The 14,557-nt window shown below is 43.0% G+C and overlaps 1 protein-coding gene across 5 annotated transcripts in view; it reads left to right on the forward strand.

The window, feature by feature from the left end:
• The window catches only part of sphkap (SPHK1 interactor, AKAP domain containing), a 259,654-nt gene that overhangs the window by 202,790 nt on the left and 42,307 nt on the right, over nt 1–14,557 (forward strand). For 3 of the 5 annotated variants that reach the window (XM_079825693.1, XM_079825694.1, XM_079825695.1), the window contains 4 exons: nt 2,501–2,560; nt 2,924–3,061; nt 3,160–3,418; nt 4,821–8,205. In XM_079825693.1, coding sequence (XP_079681819.1) covers nt 2,501–2,560; nt 2,924–3,061; nt 3,160–3,418; nt 4,821–8,205 — 3,842 coding nt within the window. Of the gene's footprint in view, nt 1–2,500; nt 2,561–2,923; nt 3,062–3,159; nt 3,419–4,820; nt 8,206–10,060; nt 10,226–14,557 lie in introns of all 5 variants that reach the window. The other 2 variants (XM_079825691.1, XM_079825692.1) reach the window with 1 other exon arrangement.

Raw genomic sequence — 14,557 nt, forward strand, 5'->3', positions numbered from 1 at the left:
GTGTGTGTGTGTGTGTGTGTGTGTGTGTGTGTGTGTGTGTGTGTGTGTGTGTGTGTGTGTGTGCGCGTGTGCGTGTGCGTGTGTGTGTGTGTGTGTGTGTGTGTGTGTGTCTTTATGGCTCAGAAAAGGCAGTGACTGAGTCTCCTATCAGCACCACAATACATTAATAGTGCCACCTGACAGCTGAGACACTCCAAACTACCAGCGCAAGATTGGTTCTTATGTGAATATGACAGTTCAGGACAATTATGGCAGGTTACTCCTGCTCTCTCTCTCTCTCGCTCTCTCGCTCTCTCTCTCTCTCTCTCTCTCGCTCTCTCTCTCTCTCTCTCTCTCTCTCTCTCTCTCTCTCTCTCTCTCGCTCTCTCTCTCTCTCTCTCTCTCTCTCTCTCTCTCTCTCTCTCTCTCTCTCTCTCTCTCTCTCTCTCTCTCTCTCTCTCTCTCTCTCTCTCTCTCTCTCTCTCTCTCTCTCTCAATAGCAGATGCACTCCTCAGACCAGAACTATTAGTATATCTGTACAGTATATACATACAGTACATACTTAACACTTATGGATGTATTAGATAATTTACTGTTGCATTAAGTATCAGCAGCTTGAATAAGAGAGATTGATTGATATATCTGTGATACCTGAGAGTGAAATCCATCCTTGTTCAGAAAAACCTACAGATTCCAAACACATTTGTCACTACTGTGGTCTTAAGTGAAGAGTGAAAGAAGAGCTCTCTCACACACAAGGACAGAGATAAGCATGTGACTAGCAACACAAAATGCTTTTAAGATACTGAGTCATCAGAATCAATTAGGTGCAGTGTGTGTGTGTGTGTGTGTGTGTGTGTGTGTGTGTGTGTGTGTGTGTGTGTGTGTGTGTGTGTGTGTGTGTGTGTGTGTGTGTGTGTGTGTGTGTGTGTGTGTGTGTGTGTGTGTGTGTGTGTGTGTGTGTGTGTGTGTGTGTGTGTGTGTGTGTGTGTGTGTGTGTGTGTGTGTGTGGACTGGTAATCATCACGTTATGGGGACAAAATGTCCCCACAAAGATAGCAATATCCGAAATCCTCATCCTTGTGGGGACATTTTTAGGTCCCCATGAGGAAAACATCTTATAAATCAGACTAAGTGATGTTTTTTGAAAATGTAAAATTGCAGAATGTCTCCTGTGAGGGTTAGGTTTAGGGGCAGGGGCAGTGTAGGGGGATATAATATACGGTATGTACGGTATAAAAACCATTACGCCTATGGAAAGTCCCCATAAAAGATGAAAACACTACATGTGTGTGTGTGTGTGTGTGTGTGTGTGTGTGTGTGTGTGTGTGTGTGTGTGTGTGTGTGTGTGTGTGTGTGTGTGTGTGTGTGTGTGTGTGTGTGTGTGTGTGTGTGTGTGTGTGTGTGTGTGTGTGTGTGTGTGTGTGTGTGTGTGTGTGTGTGTGTGTGTGTGTGTGTGTGTGTGTGTGAGAGAGAGAGTCAATTTGTGCCCACATTAAAGATCAATTAAAACCAGTCAGAAAAGATGTCAAGTGAATAGAGTGATGTGAGATGAACGCAAATTAAAAAAAGAGCATTGTGTTTTGCACTTAAATGGTTAGTTCACCCAAAAATGAAAATTAGCCCATGGTTTACTCACCCTCAATTCATCCTAATTGTATATGACATTCTTCTTTCAGACGAACACAATCAGAGTTATATTAAAAATGTCCTGGCTCTTCCAAGCTTTATAATGGCAGTGAATGTTGGGTCATCAAGTCCATAAAAACGCTACACTTTTTCTAAAGTCATTATTTTCTACATTCAATGCATATATGAGACTTTTAGACAATGCTGCAGAAGATTTGACGTTGTAAATAGAAGAATATGTGGAATGAAGAATGACATTTGAGAGCTGCAACAAATGAGAAGGTTTTCAGAGATGATCTTCTGTGTCCTGTGTGTATGTAATCCCTCCGGTGCTACTCTGTTACACTCACAGCCCTAAACCTCAATCCCATCCGGGTCACGGCACCAATGTAGCTCCTCTGGTCCTACTCGCTCTACTCGGAGCGGGACTTGAACCGGTGCATCCGGAATGGGAGTTGGGCACACTAACAAGGACACTAAAGACTGCAGTGTCTAACGTGCCTCTTGAGATCAGGGGAGTGAGGTTTACCCTGCACAGCTCTCACTAGCTGGTCTCTCTTAAACTAACCACCCCTAAACCTCACTCCCATCCGGGTCACGGAACCAATGTAGCGCCTCTGGTCCTACTCGATCAACTCGGAGCGGGACTCGAACCGGCACCTCCGGCATGGGAGTCGTGCACACTAACAAGGACACTAAAGACTGCAGTGTCTAACGTGCCTCTTGAGATAAGGGGAGTGAGGTTTACGCTGCTCAGCTCTCACTAGCTGGCCTCTGTTACATGTATAACTTTGGGTACGCTGTGTTTATATACCGAAAATATATGTCTACAGATACTTTACCTTACTTTACCATGTGATATTTCTCTAAGCTCAGCCTCTCTCTTCTCAGATCTGCTTTGTAAACCTGGACAGACACACCCCAGATCGACATGACGACAGCTACACCAAGGTGGGTGGAGATTACCTTTCCTTTATTTTGAGCTGTGCATGATGCTAGCAGTCATGGGTTTGATTCCCAGGGAATTTGAAACCATCACTAATAAATTGTCTAGTGTTTTGTCATTCCCAGTTTACTGTTTTTTATTAATTTCCAAATAAATATCCACTCCCCTCCTCCCTCTCATTTCTAATTCATTCAATTATTCTAGTTAATAACGAATATATGAATGTCTTTCATCATTCCTAAGCGTACAACATAAACAATGTTTCATCTAATTAAAAGGGAAATTAGAAACAATACAAATTACCAAGATAATGCAAGCAAAGACCCACATTTATGTGCCTTGAATATTAGCATAAATTTTCCCTACAGAAACTGGCCTCAGTGTGCCCAGAGCTGCCACGGTTAATTGAGTCTCTCGGAGTGCGGCAACCCAAAGAAAATGAGATTCTGCTTCTCAGCAGCCTAGAGTCACCGGACTCCTGCCAGCATGACCCAAGCCACCCACAGGTAAGATATGAATATAGACCAGAACATCTGACATAATTTCAAAGCTTACAGCCTGCCTGGTTAAACTGTGTGTACGTGTTTATGTATGCGACTTTCAGAGCCAGAGAACAGCGGATGTGTGTCTGGTGCATTGTTCCTGTGGGCGCCGCCCTACCCCAACGAACAGTGTCGTTTTTGAGATCAACAAATTCCTGATTGGACTACAGTCAGGGCAAGAGAGGCAGAGACATGGCCGATTGTCCGGTCAGAGGGCTGCTGAAGATGACACCAACCGCTCTGTTTCATCCATAGAAGAAGACTTTCTCACTGCCTCCGAGCAGCTTGGGGAAGACAGTGAAGATGACCCATTCAGAAATGGTAAACAGTCTATCCATCTATTTATCCATCCATAAATCCAATTCATCAATCCATCCAAAACATCAGCCAGACCATATGTTATCTTCTGTGTGGTGCTTTCTGTCATTGTATGTAATGAGAAAATGCAACTTTAGTGCAGCTCCGGCACTTTTGCCGCATCTTCCTCCTGTCCACCTTTTGAATAGACAGAAAATTGCTTCAATTATGGTTGGAAAAGCATTGAAAAAGCCATTTACGCTTTCTTGCTATCTGTGAGTCTGCTTCGATAAGAGTTGGCTCTGTTTGGAGGACTGTTTGGGAGTGTTTCCACCTCAAAGCTATTTTTTAGTTTAGTACCACAATGTAGCCCCAGTCAGTAAGAGTGAGATTATGGCTTTCAAAACAATTTGGGCATGTCACCTAAATTTGCAACCATAAATAAAGTCTTTAGCTTTGCCTCTGGGAATAATTTGGATCTCAACTTAACTTTTGTCTAGGTTGCACTGGATATAAATGACTTTATCAAAACTGCAATCTGGTGTGTTTATTTAGATACAAAGTAACCAAGCAACAGCATGGATACACCAGAACATACAGCAGTGAAACAATTAATTCTCTTCAATCTATGTTAATGAGTATGTGTGTGATGAAGAAAAATACATGAGTAGCAAAACATGTTTCATTTGCAGATATAACATAGAAAACTCCCTAAAAAAAAGAAGTGCTGGCCCAAAAACGTCTTATGCATTTCCATTATGCATGTATGAAAGCGTTGCATTGCATTACTTTGTGCCACTGCTTTGGCCTCTAACAGTTAGCCAGACCCCTGGATATGTACAAGTGGTGATACTCGCCCCAAGTCTAATATTAAAGAGACAAGATACACTGGGCTCTGCTGGGCTAATCTATAATTAATCTCTCATATGAAATTAGAAGTAATACTGTGTGAAGGTTATGCTCTCCTCAAAGCCAATGTAATTTTCATAAATGGCCCAGATATAGATCTGCATTTGTATGGGCTTGGATATGTAAAAAGGAAAACTCATACAAATATAACTGTGTGTTATGTATTGCTTTGGAGCTCTGACTCCGCCCCTCACAATATTCACTGGACATAACAGCCAATGAGATCAATCTGAATCTGACTTTTTGCCTCCTTTCTCAGTTTCGTCTTTCATTTTTACTCATAACTCCACATATCTCCTTCGGTCTGTCTTTCTGTCTCTAATTTCTTGCTTGGGCTGTGAATGTGCTTCATTTACATTTGCATTAAATTTGACTTTTTGTGGGGGATTATGAAACAGTTTAGGAGGTAAAACTGGATTTTAGGAGGATTTATCTTTTTTTTTTTTTTATCTATTTCCTCTTTAGTTCTCCTCACCCCATACCTCATCAACCCTGTCATATGTCTTTCTTTCTGCAGATCCTGAGATTTGTATCATGCCTGAGTCGGTTAAGATGTTGAGAGCAGCCCACGCTCAAAGAAGGAGTGAAGTGGAGAGAGAGGATAGTGAGGACTCAGAGACCCTCTGTACCTCTTCCAACTCCCAAAAGATATCAAGAACATATTCCTGCCCTTCAAGAGGCCCACCCGCCAGCCCCAAAAACCAAGTCAATCGTCACACCAGCGAGTCTGCTGGTCACTATGCCACCAATCTGGCTGAATCAGTCCTGCAAGATGCTTTTATTCGTTTGTCACAAGATGAGCCTTCTTTTATAACGGAGGCAGCTGTGAGTGTGTCCACCACCTCCCAGCACTCAAGTGATGTAAGCCATTCCACTAAAGAGCCACAGAGGGCTCGAGCCTGCTCTTTTGAACTTCCTAAAATCGTGATTGTCCAGAGTCCTGACAACAGTGAGGAGGTAACAGAGTGGCCGGAAGCACACTCACATGGCACATCAGAGCATGATAGTGTAAATAGGGCCAGATCGAAGCATGGTCATAACCCCCAGCACAATTCGCCAATTGGACACTCCACTAAGCCGGTGGAAGTAGCTTTGGCATGTGCTGCAAGTGTCATCGGTACCATTACCGCCCCTCAGGTCACAGAACAACTCACACTGGAGTCAGGAGAAGAAGATGAGTGTGAGGATGACGAAGAAGAAGGGAGTGAAACCGAACAAGGGGAGTATTCATTTTCCTCTGCAGTATGTGGAATGTCTCAGGTCGCTGGAGCCGTAGCCGCGGTAGATCTAGCAGATGACTCCGGGGATAATGAAGACTTGACAGACATGTATTCTGCCTCTTTGGGACTTCTGTCAGTTGCCCAAGCTTCAACTGCAATTCCTCTCCACTGTAGCATTGCAGAGGGCATCAGCGTTGAGGCTTTCAGGGCCAATGTAGCTGAAGTTCTCCTCAGGGAAGCTTCAGCTGTGCTCACCCACAGACAAAGTTATTCAAGCATTGCAAATTTCCTTGAGACCACGCATAGCAAGATAGTGGATGGCATCACAAATCCAAGAAGGCCCTATCAGGAACAACAGGACGTGGATAACTTTACCCAGGAAATATCAGACAATATCTTTCAAAATGCCCTTGAGAAGGCTGAGAAGAGAAAAGAGCTTGAGGGTCCTGGAAAAGATGCCCCAAACTTTGAGGGTTTCCTCTTGGATTGTGTGAATAATTTGCTCTTTGATGTCCTATGTGTAACATCAAGGAAAATCAGTGAAATTTCAAAATGTAATATGGGATCATGTGACAGGCAAGAAGGCAGTGTCAGCTTTAGGGAGTATGAGGCTGATACCAAGTCGGGCAGGGAAGCATTGAGCCAATTACAGCGTTTGATTGAGCCAAGCCAGGGCTATAATCATGACGAGAGGCGAGGCAGTGTGGAGAAGTTTTCTGCTCCCATAGGGAAAAGAGAGAGAGAGCAAAAGCACATACAGGAGGAGAGAGAAAAGGAGCCCAAACTGAAAGAACCATATAGACTTACTCTGAACAGAGTGACTGCCACTATGGTCAAAGAACAATCTGACCTGCAAGGGCAGCTGAGCAAAAGTGACAGGACCGCAGACTCTGCGCTCCCTTCAGCTGAAAGCTCACCACTTCACATGGCACGAGGGAGGGCTGGAGGGGAGAGCGAGACCAGACAGCAGTCTGTATCATCCTCTTCAGGAGCACTTGTGGCACTTAAAATGGATTCAAGTGAGTCCAAAACTCCCATCACATGCTTTGCCGAAGACTTGGCGACCACAGTGGTATCCATGGCTACAGAGCTGGCAGCGATATGCCTGGAGAACTCGAGCGGAAAGCAGCCATGGTTCTGCGCCTTAAAGGGTGGGTTAGAAGGTCCAGAGGGGCTGTTTCTGCCTTGTCGCACAGCTGCAGCACTCCGTCGAATGGAGTCACAAAATGGCACCGCAGTCACCAAGAAACACAGACCTCCACGTCTCAGTGAAATCAAACGTAAAACCGAAGAACAGCCTGAACTCATGGAGCGACTGGTCAACCGTGTCGTGGATGAAACTGTCAATCTAGATGAACCCACAACTTCTGATCCATTTGCACTCTTTGCGTCAGAGGTCACAGCCAGGATAATGAACTGCCCGGAATTAAATGTGGTGGACACTTCCAAGTCTGGACAGTCATCTCGCAGTCGCCTACAGTGTGAGAAATGGAGCAGCAGGGGGAAAACGTCAAGCTATGAGAGCATTCCAGAGGAGGACGGAGATCCCTCCGGAATGCTAAACACTTTGGGACCAGGAAACAGGCTTGGGCATAATTTGAGCAGAGGTAGCTCTATCTCTAAGCAGTCCAGCTGTGAGAGCATTACGGATGAGTTCTCTCGGTTCATGGTGAACCAGATGGAGACAGAGGGTCGAGGGTTTGACCTTCTGCTGGACTACTATGCTGGGAAAAATGCCAGCAGCATCCTCGCAGCTGCTGTTCAGCAAGCTGCTTGTAAAAAAAACGGACACCTCAATGTGCGGACATCATCTTGTCTCTCAAAGCAGTCCAGCACTGAGAGTATCACGGAGGAGTTTTATCGCTTCATGCTGAAAGACATGGACAAGGAGAACAAGGACTACAATCTGACCAAGACCAAAGAGTGGAGTAATAGCCTATTACCCCCATCCCCCAGATCCCTGTTTTGCATCCGTCAGTCTTCTGTTCCTGACAGGCGATCCTCAGACTCCAGACTAACTGTAAACTCACCCATCAAGGCTAATTCATTCGATGGTTTTGCTCGAAATGTACATGGGGACTCGCTCAACATCTATCCAACCAACTCTGTGTCATCAACAGGACTCTGCAAGTCTGATTCTTGCTTGTATAAGCGTGGCCAAACAGACCAAATCACAGACATGCTGATTCACGAAACCTGGGCCAGCTCTATTGAGTCTCTAATGCGCAAGAATAAGATAATAGCCGAGCCCTCAGAGGACAGTATGGAACTTGATTCTGCTGACTCTCAGCCACATGTACAGCTCTTTGCTAATCGTCTAGCGGCAGACATTGTAGAGAGTGGCAAATCGTTGCTTGGAGGCCAACAGGACGTCATTGTGGCTGCTTGTCAGCCACGAATTCCAGTTGGAGAAAGAAGACATGGCTTTAAACAGTCTCGTCGTGAAAATGGTGGAAACCGGCCAAGCTTGGAGCGTCAGGAAAATAGCTGTAGCTCCCACAGGTCCTCCTGTGTGAGGCAAGCATGGCGGGGACAGAGGGAGGTACCCTTGATTCACATTGAACCAGATCAAAGAGAAGAGGCCTCAGAAGACAAGGGGAGGGTTGGGCCCCACAACAGGGAAGCATCCCATCAGATCCAGCCACAAAGTGGTAGAAAGAGTGAGACAGCAACCAAAAGCAGGTACAGTCTACATAAAATCACACACATTCTTGCTCAGAAGTTAAGCCTTAATTATTCCGTTCTCTCACAGCAGAAAATGTGTTAAAACATCTCAAATCAACCGTATGAATTTGACACAAGTTGGTAAAGAAAACGAGCAGGAAATTTAAACCATTGCACAAATGTTAAAGGGGTTGATTTTTTTGCATTTTTTATCACCCTGAGGTGCACTTATAGTACTGGTAGGATTTTTACATAAGAAAGCCATGTTGGAACCTGATTTTACTACACCAGTGGGCGATGATGAGGCATAGAAATGAGACATAGGCACTGATCTGTGTCTTGTGCTGATGTATTCATTTCTAATATGTAATAAGAAGAGGGAGTACAAAGTGATTTGTTTTGGCAGCTTGGTTTCAATAAAAGCTGTTTTCAGATTAACAAGGGTTTATGAGGGTGCTTTCACACTTTAGCATTTGTTTCGGAACCTGGTGCGTTTTCTCCCTTGGTCCCGTTCGTTTAGGCATATGTGAACACGGCAATCGCACTAGGATCCAGAGTCCTGCACGGGTCCGATTTTGTAAATCCGCACCCGCCCGTACCCGCAGTGCTTAAAATCCGCACCCGACCCGACCCGCACCCGAAATAAAATCAGTTTAGCATACCACATTAAAGACACACTTACAAAAATGTTTATTGCCAGCATACATAAGTTATTACACGACCATTAACACAAGGACAACTTCAGCCTAAGCAGTAAGACTACATCATGAAGAACATGGTTATGTGTCCTTATCATCTACGAGGCACATTCAGTTCTGTCCTTGTTTGAAAAATACTGTTCGATAGAATTGCTTGTGCCTGGTTTGTTACCACAGTTATCTGCGTGCTTCCTCAGCTATGCAATACAATCTTTTCTTCAACTCCTCAGGATCCATCTCGACGAGTGCAGGCAGATCGTGTGCGGTTGTGATAATCCTGGGAGGGTGCGCACAAATAAACTGATATGGATTTGAAATTATTTTATTAACTTGAAATACAGGCAAGGCATATTTTTGTAGATGTGTTCCTAAAAATGTGCATATATTTTTAGGAACACGTCTACAATATACATGCATATTTCTTTATATATATTCGTTTGCACGTGACTGTTTAAAACCCGTGTTTAGACCCGTGTTCTCCCTTGTCCGACCCGACACACAACCGCATCCGACATAGGATATTTTTCACCTGTTTCAGCAATATTGTACCCGCACCTGTGCAGGACTCTGCTCGGATCCTCTCCAAAACAATCACTCCGAGTTTATCTGAACGAGGTGGTCCCAGCCTGATTGCAAACAAACTCTGGGACGGTTCACTTGAGATGTGAAAGCAATCCGACCCTACGGACCAAGGAACACAATGGTATTATAATGCATATATAATTCCTGAACAGGAAATGTGCTATATAAATAGCAGTGTCTGATTCTATGAGTGAGCTTCTGATTCTATGAATTCATGTCCCCTTTAAAACTTGAGAAGACAACACAAAACATTGATTTGCTTCACGTTACACATGGTGTCTATAAAAGCATATCTCTATAAAGGGGTAGAACGGTTCTCCTCTGTAAAACCCATTTGTACCTAGTTTCCTAAACTTCCAAAAAAGAAGAAGAAGAAATATAGATTGACTTTACACTTATGTTCCGTTGATTTTGTATTTTCTTGACCCAGGTTCTGGACAGCGAAAGATATATTTGGGCAAATCTAGCAATTTAAAAGACATTTTACATTGAAAAGAACATCAGCTGCTGCTTGCGGATCAGTCATCAGGTTGAATTACTGGCTCATTGTGACACTGCAGTTTTGCCGTGTGTCCTCTTTCCCCCCTCAACAGTGACAAAGACAGAGCCTCCTCAGTGTCCTCTACAGGTATGGAGGTGGAGCGACGCTCTCTCAGCGCTAGCAGTGAGGAAAGTGGCTCAGGCAGCTGGGCCCAGATTGCTCCTGAAGACGACCCCCAGGAGGAGACCACCAGTAGCTATATTCAGCTAAGCGAGGGGTCAGTCTTCCAGCAGACCATCATGCCTTGCTGGACAGTGTGGCTTCTCCATTTTGGCTTTTCATTAAGCTACATGTAATAGTGCTGAGCACATCCAGAGCGCAGTGTAGCACCCATATGTGAGCCTGCTTCCCTCATCTTTACAGCAGTAATTGGATCATTAATTAGAGCTCAGACGAGAGTTAAGAGTTAAAGCACTTACTTTGCCCTCACTGTGTATATGACCAATATAACAGTTTTGACATATCTTAATTGATATTAATGTGATGTGACGTGTGATTAGTCGTCAGCCTGTCACTCACATAACAGTGTTGTCTTTAAAGTCTGTAGCCATTGCCCTTAATTAGCCGTCTAGCACACAAGCACAGACATAGTAATGCAGAATGAGACATAATGTCTTGAAGAGACATGCACACACATAGAGAATTAGATAAGAAATAATAAAGATAAGAAAATTGTCTAATAGCCATTTATATCATTCCTCTTATGCAGTACTTTTTGAGCTCTGTACGTTTTAAAAACTGAATGTGCCTGAGATGTAATTTATAGTTTATACCAAACCTTCAGTATTATGCTCTCCCCACACTTAGGCACTTTCTAACCATTCATTTTAACTTAATTATTTACACAATGGCAAGAAAATTACTTAATGATTCCCTACAGAAAAGAAAGGAGGAAATAAAGAGCCACAGTGAGCACTTGAGAGTTAGCTTACATGAGGCTGTCATTTAAGTAAATTTGGATATTTTTATCTTTATTATATAGTGATTTTAACCGAATATTTACCACAAAACATCAAGCCCCTTGCTATTACATTATAATTAATACGTGTTGTTTTCGCACAAGATGAATGTCATTTTTGTTTTTAAGGGATATTACAAAAGTGTAAGCGAAATTGAGGACACAGATAAAACAAAATGAATAGCAATACTGTCAACATTTTGATTTCAGAAGTGAAAAGAATTAAGAAACACCTGAAATATGTTTTTCATGTTAGTAGTATTTGTAGATTATGGCAAAAATGGCAACATCCACTTAAATTAGATAAGTATTTTTTTTATTTCAGTTAACAGTTATTTTAATGGTAGTGTTGTCAAATTGATTAATTGTGATTAATCGCATCTAACATAAAAGTACATTAATGTGTGTGTGTGTGTGTGTGTGTGTGTGTGTGTGTGTGTGTGTGTGTGTGTGTGTGTGTGTGTGTGTGTGTGTGTGTGTGTGTGTGTGTGTGTGTGTGTGTGTGTGTGTGTGTGTGTGTGTGTGTGTGTGTGTGTGTGTGTGTGTGTGTGTGTACATACATACACATATACATTCACAAACTTTTATGTCAGATTATACATTCACAAACTTTTATGTCAGATGCGATTAATCACGATTAATTTGAGAGCACTAGCACTAGTAACAAAAAATGTTAACTAAAATAAAATATAAGAAAAACTAGGCTTATTTTATTTCAGCTAGTTGCCAAGGCAACATTTCTCATTTTTCATTTAGTTTAACTTTCGGTACTGAAATAACTGTAACTAATACTGAAATAAAAAAAATGAATAAAAACTTTATAGACATTTTAAAAAAGATATATGTACTGTCCTCCAATTGGTGTTCTTAACCAAAATTAGACAGTCAGCCAAACTCCAGTCATGAAAAACATGTGAGTCAGAATATAGCTTCTTAGCTCTGTTTAATTGAGACTCTTGAGCATGAAGACATGAACAAAGGAGTAAAACTGAAAATAAGCACAAAAAATACAATAAGACGAAATTGTGCCTCATACAAATACTAACAAAGCTTAATTACAATGAAATATAATCTTCTCAGTAAAGTGTCTCAGTAAACAATCAGTTCACGAATTGAAATCAAAGATTTATACTCAAATATAGTTTTAAATCAACATGAAATTAGTACAAATCAATTATTAGAAATACTGTAAACAGAAAATACAGAAACTACTTACAGGCAGTTCTTGCTTAGGAGAAATCGAAACATAACAGGATTATTGCAGCTGGAATGATCTTCACCATGTGCTTTGACTAATAAACTAACTTCCTGATTCAGCCTGCAATACCATACATGACCGCTAGAGGTCCTACTTACTCTAACAAAGAGAATACCCAAAGGGCAGAACACTCCCCGCTTGGTGTTTATGACACCACAGTCCATATTGCTACAATTTAGCATAAACTTTCAATCAGTCGACGGTAAAAGTAAGACGACTTCTGTAACAGGCCTTGTGAAGGTCTTTGGAGTACCTTGAGCAGTGGTCCTTAAACTAACTGTTCGTACCTTTCCATCCTGGCTATGAATAGCAGACGTGACCACTGCCATAGGCCATGTATTACGAGCAGCTTGTTTCTCCTTCAATAAGACAACATCACCTTCTTGCAAGTTGCGACGTGTCTCATTCCATTTTCTGCGACTCTGTAGGGTTGGAAGGTACTCCCTTTTCCAGCGGAGCCAGAACTCATTGGCCAAGGCCTGTACTTGTCTCCACTGCTTAAGAAGAAGATCCTTGTCACCAAATTCTCCTGGAGGAGGTGAGACTGCTCCCTTCTGGGTAAGCAGCATTGCTGGAGTCAAGATGAATGGAGACTGTGGGTCACTTGATACAGGAATGAGAGGTCTGGCGTTGATGATGGCTGAAACTTCAGCCATAAGCGTGCACAAGACTTCATGAGAGAAAGCAGTATGTTCTCTTAGTAGGATACAATCGAGAATTCTGCGGGCCACTCCAATCATTCGTTCCCATGAACCTCCTCTATGTGAAGAATGAGGAGGGTTGAACTCCCAAGAACAGCTCTGCTCCCTCAAATATCCAGAAACATTTTCCTCCTGTGCCAGCTTGCTTAGTCCTAGCTCCTTACTTGCTCCTACAAAGTTCGTGCCACAATCAGACCTCAGCTGCTTTGCAGGTCCTCGAATGGCGAAGAATCGCCTCAGAGCATTGATGCAGCTGGAAGCATCCATTGATTCGATTACCTCAATATGCACTGCTCTCGTGCTCATGCAAGTAAACAATATAGCCCAGCGCTTGCTCTCCGCATGACCACCTCTAGTGCGTCTCGCTCTGACCATCCAAGGTCCAAAAACATCCAATCCCACATAGGTAAACGGGGGATTTATGTTTAGGCGCTCAGGAGGTAAGTCTGCCATGATTTGTTCCTCCATTTTCCCACGGAGCTTACGGCAAGTAACGCAATGGTGTAAGACTGAGCTAATCAGCCTTTTCCCTCCGATAATCCAGAAACCAGCCCTTCTCAAGGCTCCCTCCGTAAAATGACGCCCTTGATGTTCTACTTTCTCATGGTAGTGACGCACTAACAAGATGGAGATGTGATTGTGCTTAGTTAGAACCAAGGGGTTCTTCTCATTGGAGCTTAATGGAGAATTTTTCAATCTTCCTCCAATTCTGATCAACCCTTCTTTGAGAACGGGATCAAGTTTTACAAGAGGGCTGTTCTTTGGTAGGGCTTTCTTTTCGGAAAGGGCTGCATATTCCATAGGAAAGCTCTCAAGTTGAGTTGCTCTCAAAATGGCGTTCCAGGCTAGTGAATACTCTTGTGAGGTTCGAAATTTGTTGCACCAATGCCACCCTACATGTTCTTTACAACCGCTCTTGGATTTGATTGTGTGAACGACGTGTATCAAAAGAGCAATGGCTCTTACAAGGGTTAACCAGGTAGAGAATCTCTTGAATCTTTCTGTCCCTAAGCCATTAAGTCTAATTTGTGTGCAATAACTGAGGACATCACGTCTTATCTCAACATCGTCTTCAGGACAGACAAGTTTGTAGGATTCAGGCTCTTCCTGCAAGCATGTATTTGGTTTGGAGAGGAAAGGAGGTCCCCTGAGCCATGCTGTATTATTAAGTTGAGATGCGGAAACTCCTCTAGAAGCATGGTCCGCTGGGTTGAGTTCAGTCGGTACATAAACCCATTGATCTGGCCTTGAAGATTGGCGAATTCGTTGAACTCTGTTATGCACATACACATAAAACTGCTTTGTCTCGTTATGTATGTACCCTAAAACTACTTTGCTGTCACAGTAGAATCTTATAGCATGCAATCTGAGATCCATCTCATGGCGAATCAGGTCAGCAATTTCAACTGCCAATACTGCAGCACAGAGTTCGAGACGCGGAATAGTAGGTTTGTGTTGTGGTGCTAGTTTGGCTTTACCTAAGACAAATCCGACATCACTGCTACCATCATGATCAGTGACCCTGAGGTAAGCCACTGCACCGATAGCTTTAGTGGAGGCATCAGAGAAAATGCACAGTTCTGCAAGTTTTGCCTCAAAGAGAGAAATTGAGGAATAGGTTCGAGGAATATG

The sequence above is a fragment of the Gobio gobio genome, assembly GCF_949357685.1.
Source record: "Gobio gobio genome assembly, chromosome: 9".
Taxonomy (NCBI): Eukaryota; Metazoa; Chordata; class Actinopteri; order Cypriniformes; family Gobionidae; genus Gobio; species Gobio gobio.